The sequence below is a fragment of the Schistocerca serialis genome, chromosome 7, assembly GCF_023864345.2.
Source record: "Schistocerca serialis cubense isolate TAMUIC-IGC-003099 chromosome 7, iqSchSeri2.2, whole genome shotgun sequence".
NCBI lineage: Eukaryota > Metazoa > Arthropoda > Insecta > Orthoptera > Acrididae > Schistocerca > Schistocerca serialis.
The window spans coordinates 307456407-307473816 of NC_064644.1; the positions used below are offsets into that span (position 1 = coordinate 307456407).

Below are 17410 nucleotides of genomic sequence, written 5' to 3' on the forward strand. Positions count from 1 at the left end.
TCATCGGTCCCTAAGCTTACCCACTACTTAATCTAATTTAAACTAACTTATGTTAAGGACAACACACACACCCATGCCCGAGGGAGGACTCGAACCTTCGAATTAGGTGTTAGGCAATAATTACGATAGGCGCTATGGATATGTATATAAACTCAAATTAAACTAGTCTTTATTTTTTATGCAGAATTACTTTGAAAAAGGAGCTAAACAACGACGATTACCAATACAAGATCGAATGTGCTCTTCTCATTTTCGGGGTTGTGGTAATTGCTCTTTCCCGAAAAACAAAAATCCTAAGCAGTATGACATGTAACATGACAGTTCTATCTTACATTTCAAGTTCTGAAACAAACACAAAAACACCTATCTAGAAGTCTCCTCAAAATCAACGATGAATAAGCTTTCGAATCACACTTCAAAACGTTTGTTTGCATCAACCATCGTTTGCAGTCTCTACAAACGCCAGCGACCTAAATAACTTTATTTCTCTAATAAATAAGACAGAACATTTTAGCGTGAGACACGCGAAATGTCATTAAGTCAGAGCTGGAACAATAGTAAGCGATAGTTATAAAGAAATTCGCCATTATCTACACGTATAGGGTAACTCACATCGGTAAATACAAAAATGGGCGTGTTTAGGTTGTAGTTACATCACCAGAATGATTCAGCAGCTCGCACAACGCAAATATCGCGTTGGAGATGCGTAGTGTACAAAAAACGCATTTCACATTGGGAATTATTACCTGAAACGCGTCGTGCGTGCAATAAATAAAGTAATCGCTACAGTCGGCTGCAAATGTTGTTATATGACGAACAAAACCAAATTATTTCATGCTAGCATACCTCGATCAAGAAGGGTAATTGTATTTAGGGCGCCAGAGCCGAACCCGAACCTATACGAGGAGCACTCCAAAAATAATGCACAATTTTTTTTAAATATCCAGTTGGTTTCCCATATCTTTGATACTTTTACAGAATGTTGATACATGATTGAGAAATACAATGTCACTTTTCACATGATCCTCACTTCTTTTAACTGCGCTACGCTACCGCGGAGCTATGGTATGTATAACTGCACATTTAAGCCACTGATTAGCAAGGGAGTCATCTCATTCTGCGAAGGGGTTCGTTCATTTTACCGAAGAGGTGGTAATCATATGGTGACAGATCAGGCCTCTAGGCTGGATGTTTCAATATTGTCCTCCAAACTTTGTGAGCTCAGTGAGGGTTTTCACACTGACATGTGGCCTCATGTTGTCATGCCACAGACAGCAAAACATCGTATTTCTGCCGATGTTGTCGAAAGCCACACATACGAGCTTGAAGTTTTTTAATGGTTGCCACATCCTTGTCAAAAGTAACAGTGGTTCGGTGTGGGAGAAAACCTTGTTCGACCGAGATCTTCTTCTTGGATATTGCTCTCCAGTCTAGCGCCCTTGCCAGGTAAGGGTAATAGTGGAGATGCTCAGGTTCCAAAGAAGAGCAGCACACTGCATCACGCGTTCATCTAGTAATCACGAGAAGATTACCAAGATGTTCATCCAACTCCAGTATCAATCGCTACGAAACGTATTGTGCATCACAGAGACCACTAGCCTACTACGAGGGGCGTTTAAAAAGTCCGTGCAAAAATATAAAACTACTTACGTGTTTCGGGTAAACCTTTTTTATTTTTCGACATAGTCTCCTTATAGACTGATACACTTCGCCCAACGCTGTTCTAATTTGTTGATCCCTTCCGAATAATAGGAATTGTCCAAGTCATCAAAATAGCTATTAGTTGCTGCAATCACCTCCTCGTTTGAATAAAATCTTTGTGCCGCCAGCCATTTCTTTAAATTGGGGAACAAATAGTAGTCCGAGGGAGCCAAGTCTGGAGAATAGGGGGGGATGTGAAACGAGTTGGAATCCTATTTCCATTAATTTTGCGACCACGACTGCTGAGGTGTGTGCTGGTACATTGTGGCGATGGAAAAGGGCTTTTTTGCGATCCAATCGCCGGCGTTTTTCTTGCAACTCGGTTTTCAAACGGTCCAGTAACGATGGATAATATGCACCTGTAATAGTTTTACCCTTTTCCAGATAGTAAATGAGGATTATCCCCTGCGAATTTCAAAAGACAGTCGCCATAACCTTTCCGACCGAAGGACTGGTCTTCGCCTTTTTTGGTACAGATTCTCCCTTGGTAACCCATTGTTTAGATTGTTGTTTGGTCTCAGGAGTATAGTAATGTATCCATGTTTCGTTCACAGTGACGAAACGACGCTTAAAGTCCTGCGGATTCTTCCTGAACAGTAGCAAACCATCCTTGCAACGCTTCACACGATTCCGTTTTTGGTCAAGCGTGAGCAATCGCGGAACCCATCTTGCGGATAGCTTTCTCATGTCCAATTGTTTATGCAAAATATTATGTACCTGTTCATTCGAGATTCCCATAGCACTAGCAATCTCATGCACTTTAACTCTTCTGTCATCCATCACCATATCATGGATTTTATCAATGATTTCTGGAGTCGTAACCTCCACAGGGCGTCCAGAACGTTCAGTATCACTTGAGCCATTCCGAAAATTTTGAAACCCCTTATAAACTGTTCTAATCGAAGATACAGAGTCACCGTAGTGTTTATCAAGCTTCTCTTTACTTTCCTGAGGCGTTTTGCCTTTCATAAAGTAATGTTTAATCGCCACACGAAATTCTTTTCCGTCCATTTTTTGACAACCACTCGACTTCCTTGATTCACACGAACGCCAAACACAAAGAAATAGAGCAATATGGCTGTAACTGGTTTGCGTTATTTCCAAAAATGCTACTAACTGAACATGACCTAGATATGTGCCGGTGGTGCAATCTCTTGGATTTTGCACGGACTTTTCAAACGCCCCTCGTATTTACATTCCGGGAATGCTTTTTCCAGGAAGATTCAGGCAGATATTACCTCCTCCCAAACACATTTCGTAAAATGACGTTAACTGTAACATCAGAGGTATTCGACCTTTTACAGAGATTCTGTGACAGTCTTTCTTCCCACGAACCACTCGTGGACAGAACATCAAAGGGGCCGGGAAGGGAAGTGGGGGAGGAGGGAGGCGGAGGGAACGTCAGTGGCACTCGAAGTACCCTCCCCCAGACACCATAAGAGATATCCGAAATATATATGTGATTAAAGTAGTTTTAAACTAGCTAAGTTTCTACGAAGGTATTTTACTGATCACTTATCCAAGTATGTTTTTCATCTACACGGCATACCTTTGGACGTACTCTGATTTTCGAATTTCATTTCGTCTGCGGACCTTTCACTTATTCTTCCGGTTCTGAGTCGTGAGGCAATCTTCACACTTCATGAGAAGAGTTACTCGCTTTCTTGGCCTCATTTCCGCAAGTTCATCGTTATTACGTTGGCAGACTGAAAGAGACACCTGCGGCGAGACAAAGTAAAGCAGTACGACCACTGTCATCAACAACGGCTGCGAAACACGGAGCTGAAATTACTTGATGGCTGCCCGTACTCTGTGGCGTGGACGGACTCGACTTCGCGCGTCTGACGTAACTGATTTTTGAGTCCGTGGTGTAGCTATTATAACAAGCTCGAAAACTGTACGAGAAGTGTGTTTCGTAATGACACTTGACACCAGTTTTATGGCTCTGAGCACTATGGGACTTAACATCTGAGGTCATCAGTCCCCTAGAACTTAGAAGTACTTAAACCTAACTAATATAGGGACATCACACACATCCATGCCCGAGGCAGGATTCGAACCTGTGACCGTAGAGGTCGCGCGGTTCCAGACTGAAGCGCCTAGAACCGCTCGGCCACACCAGCCGGCTACCAGTTAAATGTATCCTCTAAAGTAGTTCAGGCATTTTAGAATTGGAAGTGCTCTATGTACACCGCATCGTAGAATTATTGGCACTGTCAGCAATTTTGCGACATGTTGTGTCCCCAACAGAGCAATAAATACTTGACAGCGCCCACGAGATGATGGCGTTTCAGTGAAAACGATTACAGCTGGAGAAAACGTCATACAAAAGAAACTAGCAGAATTATTTCCACAGGCAGTGTCAATTAGAACAAAATCAGTTTGGGAGTTAGGCCACGTCATTAGGAAACACAAAAATAACTATGACGCTGATGTTTCAACTATATTAGCAGCCGTGGTCGTAATTAATTACTCTGAAGAGAACCGCTATAAAAACGATCGAAAAGCTGTTTCGTAGTTTCTTTTAGCGGGACAGCACGGTAATTATTGCAGAGCTTACTTTGCTAGTTCACCACTACTTGACAAATTATGTATTTTTTATGTAACACTCTGTAGAGGTGGTGGAATTTAATCAATACACTTAGGGTGATTCTACTTCTACATCTGCGTAGATACTCCGCAAACCACCTTACGGTGCGTGGCGGTGGGAACCCTGTACCACTTGAAACGTCCCCTTATGAAAAATTATACACGACTATGCTTAAACTGACACACAATATTTTTAGCGCAACGCAATCTGACTTTCAGAAATCCCTACAAAAGAATGGCCCTGACTAACATTAACCTATGCATTTCACAAATCGCTTACCTCACAAAAATCTTGGTTACTCGAACTACTGCAATACAGCGAGCGCCACTACTGCCAGCTAAATAAAAGATTCAAACTATGGAGGGCACTAACTACGGATAGGCATAGTTAGCAAATGAAAGATTTTAATAGAGAACAAACAATGTATTTACCTTAATAGTCATAATATATATAGCAGTTCATGACAAATTACAAAACTCCGCCATCTCTCTCCCCACATCCACCACTGCTGGCGGCTCACCTCCAACTGCGCAACGCTACGCGCTGTTCGCATCCAGCTGCCTAACACTACAATGGCGAGTATTACAACAATGCAAAGCAGCCACAGACTGCACACAACACAGCCAGTGATTTTCATACAGAGGTGGCGTTACCAATAAGAAAACCTAAACAGCCTACTTACACACTGCTAGTCATTTCCTTTCCTGTTTCACTGGTAAATAGAGCGAGGGGAAAACGACATTGTATATGCCTCCGTATGAGCCGTAATTTCTCGCACTTTATCTTCGTGGTCCTTACGTGCAATGTATGTTGGCGGCAGTACACTAGTTCGGTAGTCAGCTTCAAATACCGGTTCTCTAAATTTTCTCAGTAGCGTTTTTCGAAAGGACGACGTCTTTCCTCCAGGGATTACCATTTGAGTTCCCGAAGCATCTCCATAACACTTACCTGTTGTTCGAGCCTATCGGTAACAAATCTAAAAGCCCGCTTCTGAATTGCGTCGATGTCTTCCTTCAGTCAGACCTGGTACGATCCCAAACACGCGAGTAGTACTCAATAGGTCGACAGAGCGCCCTACGTGCGGTCTGTTTTACAGGTGAACCAGACTTACCTAAAATTCTCCCAGTAAACCGAAGTCGACCCATCGCCTTCTCTACCACAGTTCTCATATGTTACAACGTTAAACCCAGACATTTAAACGACTTGCCTGTGTCAAGCAGGACACTACTAATGCTGTATCCGAACATTACAGGTTTCTTATTCTTACTCATCTGCATTAAGTTACATTTTTCCATATTCAGTGCTAGCAGCCATTCATCAGACCAATTAGAAATTTGGTGTAAGTCATCTTGTATCTTCCTACAGTCACTCGACTTCGACACCTTACCGTACACCAAAGCATCATCGGCAAACAACTGCAGATTGCTGTCCACCATGTCCGCCAAGTCATTTATGTTTACGGAGAACAACAAATTCTATCACACTTCCCTGGGGCACTCCAGAAGATACCCTTCTCTTTGATCATCACTCACCGTCGAGGTCAACATACTTGGTTCTATGTGGCCATTAAAATTGCTGCACCACGAAGATGACGTGCTACAGACGCGAAATATAACCGACAGGAAGAAGATGCTGTGATATGCAAATGATTAGCTTTTCAGAGCATTCACACAAGGTTGGCGTCGGTGACGACACCTACAACGTGCTGACATGAGGAAAGTTTCCCAGCGATTTCTCATACACAAACAGCAGTTGATCGGCGTTACCTGGTGAAATTTTGTTGCGATGCCTCGTGTAAGGAAGAGAAATACGTACCATCACGTTTCCGACTTTGATGAAAGTCGGATTGTACTTATCGCGATTGCGGTTTATCGTATCGCGACACTACTGCTCGCGTTGGTCGAGATCCAATGACTGTTAGCAGAATGACAGGCATCTTATCTGCATGGTTGTAACGGATCGTGCAGCCACGTCTCGATCCCTGCGTCAACAGAAGGGGACGTTTGCAAGACAACAACCATCTGCACGAACAGTTCGAGACATTTGCAGCAGCATGGACTATCAACTCGGAGACCATGGCTGTGGTTACCCTTGACGCTGCATCACAGACAGGAGCGCCTGCGATGGTGTACTCAACGATGAACCTGGGTGCACGAATGGCAAAACGTCATTTTTTCGGATGAATCCAGGTTCTGTTTACAGCATCATGATGGTCGCATCCGTGTTTGGCGACATCGCGGTTAACGCACATTGGAAGCGTGTATTCGTCATCGCCATACTGGCGTATCACCCGGCGTGATGGTATGGGGTGCCATTGGTTACACGTCTCGGTCACCTCTTTTTCGCATTGACGGCACTTTGAACAGTGGACGTTACATTTCAGATGTGTTACGACCCGTGGCTCTACCCTTCATTCGATCCCTGCGAAACCCTCCATTTCAGCAGGATAATGCACGACCGCATGTTGCAGGTCCTGTACGGGCCTTTCTGGATACAGAAAATGTTCGACTGCTACCCTGGCCAGCACATTCTCTAGATCCCTCACCAATTGAAAACGTCTGCTCAATGGTGGCCGAGCAACTGGCTCGTCACAATACGCCAGTCACTACTCTTGATGAACTGTGGTATCGTGTTGAAGCTGCATGGGCAGCTGTACCTGTACACGCCATCCAAGCTCTGTTTGACTCAATGCCCAGGCGTATCAAGGCCGTTATTACGGGCAGAGGTGGTTGTTCTGGGTACTGATTTCTCAGGATCTATGCATCCAAATTGCGTGAAAATGTAATCACATGTCAGTTCTAGTATAATATACTTCTCCAATGAATACCCGTTTGTCATCTGCATTTCTTCTTGGTGTAGCAATTTTAATGGCCGGGTAGTGTACTTAAGAAGTTGCCAACGTGAGCTGCGCGACTCACTTCATCCTCCATGCTCGATAGCCGCAGCAGGACCGCCTCCACGTCTCGGATGAGGCCCCCCAGCAGACATGCCGAGTGCACATTGGCTTTCTTTCCAGCCCTCAACGCTATTTGCCTAATGGGCTCCAAACACGCCTAACGTTGTAGCTCCCGATAACCAGGAACCCCACCCCCGTGTGCCTGCTCGGACCTTGCTGAAGGAGCGGCCATCTGTCCTCTCACAGGGTGAATGGACGGGCCAGACGGCCAGTCTCCAAAGTGGCCCTCCGCCTCGAGCGACGCGAACGCGTTACCACGCGCCACTCATCCTGCTCTGAGGTGGATCCACTGCGTCGGGTGAACTAGGAAGTGCTCCCAAAGCAGAGTCCATGGGCAAAACAAGCGACACCTGACATTTCCCACGTAACACGCCGGACTCCCTGCCACCGCTACACCCCGAGGCAGCAGCCTGAAGGTGACTGACCGAAGTAAAAAGTGGATTCAGCTGTTCGCGAACTCGCCCGCATCTCGTGGTCGTGCGGTAGCGTTCTCGCTTCCCACGCCCGGGTCCCCGGGTTCGATTCCCGGCGGGGTCAGGGATTTTCTCTGCCTCGTGATGGCTGGGTGTTGTGTGCTGTCCTTAGGTTAGTTAGGTTTAAGTAGTTCTAAGTTCTAGGGGACTTATGACCACAGCAGTTGAGTCCCATAATGCTCAGAGCCATTTTTTTGTTCGCGAACTGCGACCACCTCCTCGTGTATTCGCACACAGCATGCACACGTCCTAACCGTCCTAGCAAGACTAACCGAAGAAGTAAACTATAAAAACAGACGGCTCCTAGATATGCAACTTACTACCCTCCTGATGAGTCACCAATGGACGCTGGTGTGTTAATGAGCTATGTAGCTGGTTCTTCAGTGCAACTATTGCGCTACAAACTGAACGAATTTATCCTCACAAAAACGCGAGATTGAACCCCAACAGAAAAACACACATGAAATGTAAGAAATATACTGCCAGGGAAACATAGGAAAAGACAAACTGGTAACTTGCCGCTCTGCAAATGTGTAATAGACGAGCAGCACAGGAAGATTTTGAGACCGAAATAACATAGAAATTCGGACGTATTTCCAAAGGAACAGTGTAAACACGTTCAGCCTCCTTTCTGCCTGTTTCTTTTTCATCACTACAGTGTGTGTGTTACTGAGATGTGTGAAAACCATAAATCTGGTTTCACGAGGTTTACTTTTATCTCTCACATAACGATGGTATATGTGACGAATGTTGACATGAACTCGTATCATTTTCTAATCATTTCAATACCATGCACAGTTGCTGTGTTTTCAGCAAATAACCACATGAAAAAGACTTAGTCGAAATTGTAGTTGTGGAAACTACATTAAACTTTTCCCTCGAGCTATTAATGAATCGAGCTCTCATGTATAAAACAGCTTCAGACTTCGATTACTTTACAAATTAGTTAATGTGTTGAGTATTTTACACTAGAAAAAGTATAGAAAACGTTTGAAATTATGTTTAAAGTTTGTTGGAAGCCGCTAAGTGTTCTAATTATCGAACAATGGGAGTATAGTCTGAGTAATTTGACTCAGTTTTAAGCAAAAGGTAATTTTTCACGCATCTCAATGTTTATCATGTCATCTCGGCTGAACTATGGGTGTACAAAGCATCTGGTGTCCTGCCGGCAGTCCACACTTTAAGTAGCTGCAAGAGGAAAAGGAATGCAGCTTAAAGTCATTAGAATGGGAAGGTCTTGAGAGAAGAGAGCTGGTGGACGACGATTTTAAGGCTGCTTTATGGATGGTAGGTATCATAATACCACTAATTGTGAGAGAATGAGAAATGTTGAAAATATTTGCGAGTCTCCTGGGTTCTAGAAACTCTTGGGATTTAACAGATACTGATAGCAGTTTTCGAGGTATGAACGTCGTGACGGCTGGTTTGTAGTCTGCTAACCCATGCTTATTTACTGGAACATTTTTGCTTCTACTGTCGCATGTTTTACCTCTTGTCAGTTTTCGGTATTAATTATTGTACTGTGTACCGTCCAGAGTGTATGACAGTCAATTAATTTACATTGAATCAATGTAACTTGATCAGCTGTCTTGCAGTCTGTTTTGTGTGGCTCCTCTCCCCTTTTCTGTTTTTTGTTTTGTTTTGGTGTATGTGTGTGTGGGGGGGGGGGAGGTGGGGGGGGGATGGTTGAGAGAGAGAGAGAGAGAGAGAGAAAGAAAGAAAGAAAGAAAGAAAGAGAGAGAGAGAGAGATAGAGATAGAGACAGAGAGTTTAACGATGTATTGTGTAGCAAGGATGGCAGCATGTTGTTCTAAATATCAAATGCCAAATAAAGAAACGAAAAATGTGAGTCATTGCTACAACGCACTGATGGAAAAAAAAAATCGCAACATCAAGAATTAGTTCTGTGACGTAAACGACAGTTGGTAGGCATGTCTCTACATCTGAAGGAGGATGTCTATTCAGATTTTGCGCCAGTCAGGAAAAAGTGGCGCTAGTAACGCCAATATGAGGATGCAATTCAGATTTGCTTTAAATACGTACTGTAACGATCGTGAGCGTTTGATACCTTGGAGACTGGACGTGATGAGTTCATGTTAGTCAAGAATGCCTTAATTTACTCCTCAGTGAGTTTCAACGAGGTCGTGTAATAGGGCTACGAGAAACTGGATGTTCCTTTTGCAGTATTGCAGAAAGACTTTGCAGGAATGTGTAGCCACCGTACACGATCGCTGGCAGCGATGGTCACGAGAATGAAAGGTCGCAAGAAGACCGAACTCCGGAGACCACTACCGAGAACGAAAACCATCGTATTCTGCTTATGGCTGTGGCGCTTCGTACTGCATTTGGAGCAGCAATCTGAGGTATAGTTGGCACCACACTGACACGCGGGTTAAGTCAAGGACAGCTCCGAGCCAGACGCCCTGTAGCGAGCATTCCACTGACCCCGAACCATTGCCATTTGCGATTTCAGTGGTGTCAAGCGAGAGCTCGCTGGAGACGAGGGTGGAGCTCTGTTGTCTCTTCTGATGAAAGCTTGTTCTGCCTCGGTGCGAGTGACAGCCGTGTGTTGGTTAGGAGGAAGCCAGTTGAAGACCGGAAACCAACCTGTCCGTGTGCCAGACACACTGGATCTACACCTGGAGATACGGTTTTGTATGACAGCAGGAGCGCTCTCGTGGTTATCTCACGCACCTTGATTGCAAATTTAGCCGGCCGCGGTGGCCGAGCGGTTCTAGGCGCTTCAGTCCGGAACCGCACGACTACTACGGTCGCGGGTTCGAATCCTGCCTCGAGCATGGATGTGTGTGGTGTCTTTAGGTTAGTTAGATTTAAGTAGTTCTAAGTTCTAGGATACTGATGACCTCAGATGTTAAGTCCCATAGTGCTCAAAGCCATTTGAACCATTCATTGCAAATTTGTACGTCAGTCTGGCGATTAGACCTGTTGTGCTGCTGTTCACGAACAGTATTCCAGGGGGTGTTGTAACCGAGATGCTCTACAGAGTGTCGACAAGTTTCCATGGCCTGCTAGATCACCAAATCTGTCTCCAATTGCGCACTTATGGGTCACCATCGGACGAGAACTCCAGCGTCATCCATACCATCCATCCATACCATCCCTGTACTGACTGGCCAAATACGGACTCCATTCCACCAAATGACATCCAGCACCTGTGCAACGCAGCGCAGGCACGTTTGCATAGCTGCTTCATTCTGGCGGTTACACCGGTTAGTAATGTGGCAGCATTTCACATATGCAGTGGTTTATCTCACGCTTACATTAACCTGTGATCTTGCAACATTGATCACCTAAATATGTATTCCCGAAATTTCATTACTCTCCATTAATTATTTATTGGTGTTGCGATTTTTTTGCGTTAGTATTCTTGTTTAGTGAGTAACTTCGTGTTATTCAAGTTAGAATCACAAAACATTACAGAAATGTCGAACAGACATCAAAACATGGGAAGTGGTGGCCGCATAAAACAGAATGCAAGATAATCGAGTAAGTTACGTTGATTCACTATAAGTTCATGGTCATTCGCATCGGACAAAACAATCGAAACTAAGGTTTGTGCTTGGACTCAGACGTCCTTTTACAGGTGACAGTAGAATTGGTATAAATGGCGTGTACTCACCGCGCAGAGCGTCTTCCGAGCCATTGCGCAGAGCTTCCAGGAGGTTGGTGGCGTCCCAGCGGCAGGATCCCTCTGGCAGGGCCTCGACAGCGGCGTCGACTGCGCGTGACACCTCGAGGCTCACCAGGGCAGATAGACCAGTGCGTCTGCAACATTTATTTGTTTCTAATTAGGGCAGGCATATATCCTACCGCTATTTTAACGTCCTAAGGCAACGGCCGTTGTCAAACAGTAAGAGATTTGCATTAGTGGTAAAACGTAATTTTCCTGTCGGAGCAAGAAAAGAATAATATGCTCCCGTTTTAAAAGACTGTCTGAGAAGTGGTGTATCAGCTGCCTCATTCTACCTTCCTCAGCACCTTTAAAAATTTTCCCAAAATTTTTGGCATGCGAACATATTCGCGCTCTTTTTAACGTGCAACTCACACCTCACTCCCACTGTAACTCGCTCACACCCACTAGTCCATCGCTGTAAGTCGCTCATACACATCCACTTCTACTTGCCCATTCCCTTTCGGTCATTCAGCCCAACTCATTACCTCTTTGGGTCTGCCATTGTCTCCTGTCTCACAGCCACAGTCCTCTTCGTTCTGTCCTACTACTACTGTCTCCTCTCACTGCCACTGTCGCCCACTTGCTCTCTCACCTACTCCTACTATCTCATTCATTCCTTCCCAATACTGTTGTCTCTTCTCCCTGTCATTAGCCCCCTCTTCCTCGTTTCACTGATTCCATCTTCCACTATCACTGGATCTCACACAAGGAAGTATTCAAAAAACACGCCACACGACTATAAAGGAACTCGAGACACTCGAACAATCCTTCATCCTTACTCTGGGAAACTACGATCACAACCATAGGTGGAAGCATAAGCGGCCAAAGACACTACTAGCTAGGGCTTAACCACCTACGGCAAGCTAACATACACCAACAAACGACAAACGTCGGCAAGCCCCTGCATTTCAGCAACGTTGACTGGAAATATCAGCTGCTATTAAAGCCGACCAACAGACTACAGCAGGGAAACAGACGAGCTCGCACACTGACGCACAAATAAATCGCCCACATCACCCTACACTGTGCATCTCATATGACCTATCGCACATAAAACGATGATAAACTAATTGTTGCAGGTTGCTAACGTTGACCGAGAGATCAATACCGTCGCCCAGCGGCATCTGCCGGGCAACAGCACCGCACAACGTCAAAGGTATCGACGTGCATGATACCCACTACTAACAAAGCCTACCCTTGCATCACCTATGGCAGGCAGCAAGACATCCGCTACTGCTCTTACCACCCGACCTAACTATCGCAGAGGTTTTTTTCCCTTGACTCTTGCGTTGACACTCCCACCCCCCCCCCTCCCCTCTTCCCTTCAAACCGCTACCCTTCTTTCGACTTTCGACCCAATCTATCTCCAGATGAGCGCGTATTAATGGTTAACCTTAACCAGACGTACGCAAACATCGCAGTACTCACATCCTGCGACACCTCACTTTAGTGAAAACTAACCCTTATGCAGAGATGGCAGTAAACGTTTTGAGTTGGCCATCATGCCGGTGTGGGCGTGGAGGCTCCACCTCTTTTTTTAAAAAAAAAAGTCACCCAATTTCATCTTTCCTTCACTTTATTCCTCTTCCACTGGCACTGTCTCCTTCACTCTTCTCCTAGCACTGTTATGTCGTTGCCAAGTCGGCCAGAATGGCCGAGCGGTTCTAGGCGCTACAATCTAGAACCGCGCGATCGCTACGGTCGCAGGTTCGAATCCTGCCTCGGGCATGGGTGTGTGTGATGTCCTTAGGTTAGTTAGGTTTAAGTAGTTCTAAGTTCTAGGAGACTGGTGACCTCAGAAGTTAAGTCCCATAGTGCTCAGAGCCATTTGAACCATTTTTTGTCATTATTGTGTCCCTCTGTTTCTCTGACCCTGCCATTCTCTCCTACGCTCTTTCTATACTACAACCAGTGTCTACTACCTTCCAGTATTTATTATTTTTCCGTCCTTTCCCAATGCAACTGTCACCATTTCCCTTAGCATAAAAACAGCGAATATGTTCGCATGCCAAAAATTTTGGGAAAATTTTTATAGGTGCTGAGGAAAGTAGAGTGAGACCGCTGCTACCCCACTTTTCAGTCAGAGTCTTTGTGCTTCGATAGAAGTATTTCTCCGCTCGTTTTTTTTTTTCCTGCTTCTGCAGACCATGTGACTCGTATGAAAAGAACCCTATTGGTCAGTAAAATTTTGATAGTTTACTTATAAGAAATTGAAATAAAGCATAACTAATATATACACCAGATCCGATTTTACGCGCACAAAAAGTCAGCATGTGCTTCAGCACTACAAAGTGGGGTGTCACATGTAATGCGAAAGAACCAACCGATTTGCTCCATTTACCTAAGCTGGAGGAAGTGTGTAATATTCAGACTTGGACCTTGTGCTGTAGGATAATTACAGCAAGACGATCGTTCTGTTGGGTATACAAATGGTCCTTAGCCCAAGGGCTGTCCAAAACACTTGATGCTACCTTTCCATCGCCAATAACAGCCGAAGTATGAACACCGGAAGAAAAAACCATTTTACGCGACGCGTTTTGGAACGTATTAGGAAGCGCATGTTGTCGCATGTGTACCGACACATGGGAGCAATGCCAAAGAATTTTGAAGAACTTGGTTATATGTGGGTTAAGCTTGCTGAACCCGAGGGAACCTGCGCTAGTTGGCATATCTGACCAATCAAGATCTACAGCCGGGTGCGTTCTCCATTTCTACTTGGTAATCACTGTGCGGATATCAACGAAGAGAGTTGGTTCCCGGTGGACGCTAAATTCAGGTACAAGCTTTGCAGTCGGTGCATAATTTCGCTCCCACAATTGGAGAGTCCGTCCATTTTTAAGGATAAGCTTTTCGTCGCTTAAATACCAACTGGTGGTGGAGAACGCTGGCTGGTTGATAAAAGCAAGGATAAACGAAGGCAATCAACAGTGACACGTTAGTACTAAAAGAGGCGGATACCATGCCTGCTATGTAACTGATACCGACCCACACGCACAATATTGTTGTATATAGACGGGGCGCTGGTATTACTTGCATGTCATACAAGTACAGAAATTTACATTACCACTGCCCGACGAAGATGCTGGGCGTTGTTGACATATAAACGGCGCCATCGCTATGAGGAAACGGAGAGGGGGATGGAGGAGTCACTGCATGTGTTTAAGCCTAGTTTACACGACGACACTATGTTTCAGGCAACTGCGTAACCGGCCACTGCGCATGCGCGCCATGTATTTGCGCAACTCGTTGGTGTAACTGAACTTTCGGGGTGCTGCAACTTTGGTGACACTAGTTGTATGAGTTTTGAGGTTATGTGTGTGTGTGTGTGTGTGTAGAGTGTAGGCAAACTGAAATATGAAGTGGGGAACTGAGAATAATGTTCGCTTTTTGGATGTCAATGCTTTGCATAGATGTTTGTGGGATTTCAGTGATGCCGATTACAAAAATAAGCAACATATTGCTGCCACTGAGACCGTCATATGCGATCAGAACCTAAGATGCTTTGACAATATCTGAGCTGCAGGGCAAAATTTATTGAGTTAGCAGCACATATACAACTGAATTAAGAAAAATACAACCATGTGTAATTCTGACTGTGGCAATGCTCTCGTCTACAAGACTGCCAAGTTGACAAACTCTTTGTTAAGGAATATTGTTGACAGGAGGGAAGACTATACAAATTCAAGAAGCTGCATTCTTTATTCAATATTATCTATTTAAAACATCGTTGCAGTGCTCCCCATTCACATATGTTAGAATTTTGAAATATTGCCGCTGTACAGATCTACCTTCAAGAGAGTAGTATGCAAACCATTCTCTTCTTAATGCAGCCTGCTTCGAATAACTATTGCTATTAATGTTAATAATTATTACTGTTAATGTTAATAACAATTGGTGTTAATGAAATAGTGTCATGACCATCTAAAACCGAATCTTATAGCATGCCTAGTGTTCTCGATTGTAATGCACGTAATATGGTATATCAGTTCCGGCGATAGTGCTTCATGCATTACAGTACCTTTATTCCATATCGCATAATTAACTCTATTTAGAAGAAACTTTAACAGTTCTGGTTACATTCTAAGATAATTAAAAGAACTTCTTGGATCTTCCGTTATAAATTATTTCAGCAAGGATGCTGAGCAACCGAGCTGACGTCTTTTCTTCATCCAGTCACGAATCGAAACACGTTTCTTATTTTTTTTCTTATGCAGCGATTCCACGCAACAAGCTTTAACTCCATCACAACTCGTGCGACGTGCAGCTGCAAAAATTTTCATTTCAGACACGACTCAGGGACTCACAAAACGTTGAAACTGAAGTGTATACTGGTGTCCCCGTGTCTACAATCATATACGAAACCACTTGCTAGCAACTCATGCCTCGCAACGAGTGGCGCAACCCATTGTCGTCGTGTAAACTAGACTTTAGGGCCTCTTCACATGGGAGACGTGCATCCATATGTAGTGAACTGAAGCGATTTGCTTTACACTGAACTTAATGCGTCGTTTCAAAAAAGACGCACAACTTCGCCTCTGGCTCAATGTAGCCGTCGTGTAGCTTGTCGAGCGATGATGTTTGCCATTGATGTTTGGTTTTGGGGCGCTCAACTGCTCTGTCATCAGCGCACGTACAAAGCCCCAATTTTTACACAATCTAATTTTTTGCACAATCAAATCTAGCTACAGTCACGAATGATGATGATGAAATTATGATGAAAACACAAACCCCCAGTCCCCGGGCAGAGAAAATCCCCAAGCCTACCGGGAATCGAACCCAGGACCCCGTGAACCAGAGGCAGCAACGCTAGCCATTAGACCACGAGCTGCGGACTTGTCGTGCGAGCTACTAGAGACACGGAAACATACCGACCACTTTCATCTCGACAATCGAGTACTTCTATCTCTATTTGCCATCACTGTCACCAGTTGAACGGACGATCTCCAATAGAACAACTACTGAGAGAGCCGTGTACGTGCGAGAGACAGAACGGGTGTACGAAAACATTTGCCACGCTTCGTCAACCTTGGAAGGAAGGAAGATTGGATTTGATGTCTCGTCCACATTGATGTCGTTAGAGACGGAGCACAAGCTCGCACTGTGTCGAGGCTGAGGAAGGAAATCGGCCGTGCCCTTTCAAAGGAATCATCTCGGAATTTGGCTGGACGGTTTTAGGGAAATCACGGAAAACATAAATCTGTATGGCCGGACGCGGGTTTTAACCGTCGTCCTCCCGAATGAGTGTCCAGTGTGATAACCACAGCGCCACGGCCGACAGCTGCGGCGTTTGCATATAGTTGTAAGCGCTAATAAGAAGCAACACTGCGCAGGAATCAGTGTAGGACCTACGACGTACGTATCCGTCAGGACAGTGTGGCAAAATTTGGCGTTAATGGGCTATGGCAGCAGCCGACGCGAGTGCCTTTACTGACAGTACGACAGAGCTTGCGGCGCCTCTCTTGGGCCCATGACTTTATCAGTTGGACCCTAGATGACTGGAAACCGTGTCTTGATCGGGTGAGTGCCGATTTCGGTTAGTAAGAGCTGACGACGGTGGGGTTCGAGTGGGGTGCAGACCTCACGAAACCATGGACTCAAGGTATCAACAAGGAACTGTGCAAGCTGGTGGTGGCTCCATAATGGTACAGGCTGTATGAGCTGGGATCTCTGGTCCTACTAAACCGATCACTGACTGAAAATAGTTAAGTTCGCGTACTTGGTGACCATTTGCAGCCATTCATGGACTTCATTGTACCAATGGCTCCAAGCACTATGGGACATAACATCTGAGGTCATCAGTCCCCTAGACTTAGAACTACTTACACCTAACTAACCTAAGGACATCATACACATCGATGCCCGAGGCAGAACTCGAACCTGCGACCGTAGTAGCCAGACTGAAGCGCCCAGAACCGCTCTGCCACAACGGCCGGCCATTGTACCGAACGACGATGGAATTTTTATGGATGACAAAGCGCAATGTCACTGGGTCACAA

The 17410-nt window shown here is 45.0% G+C and overlaps 1 protein-coding gene across 1 annotated transcript in view; it reads right to left on the bottom strand.

Moving 5' to 3' along the window:
• LOC126413034 (O-acyltransferase like protein-like) overlaps positions 1 to 17410 on the bottom strand; it is a 190135-nt gene that overhangs the window by 167471 nt on the left and 5254 nt on the right. The window contains exon 2 of the mRNA XM_050082928.1: positions 11361 to 11506. Coding sequence (XP_049938885.1) covers positions 11361 to 11506 — 146 coding nt within the window. The remainder of the gene's footprint in view (positions 1 to 11360; positions 11507 to 17410) is intronic.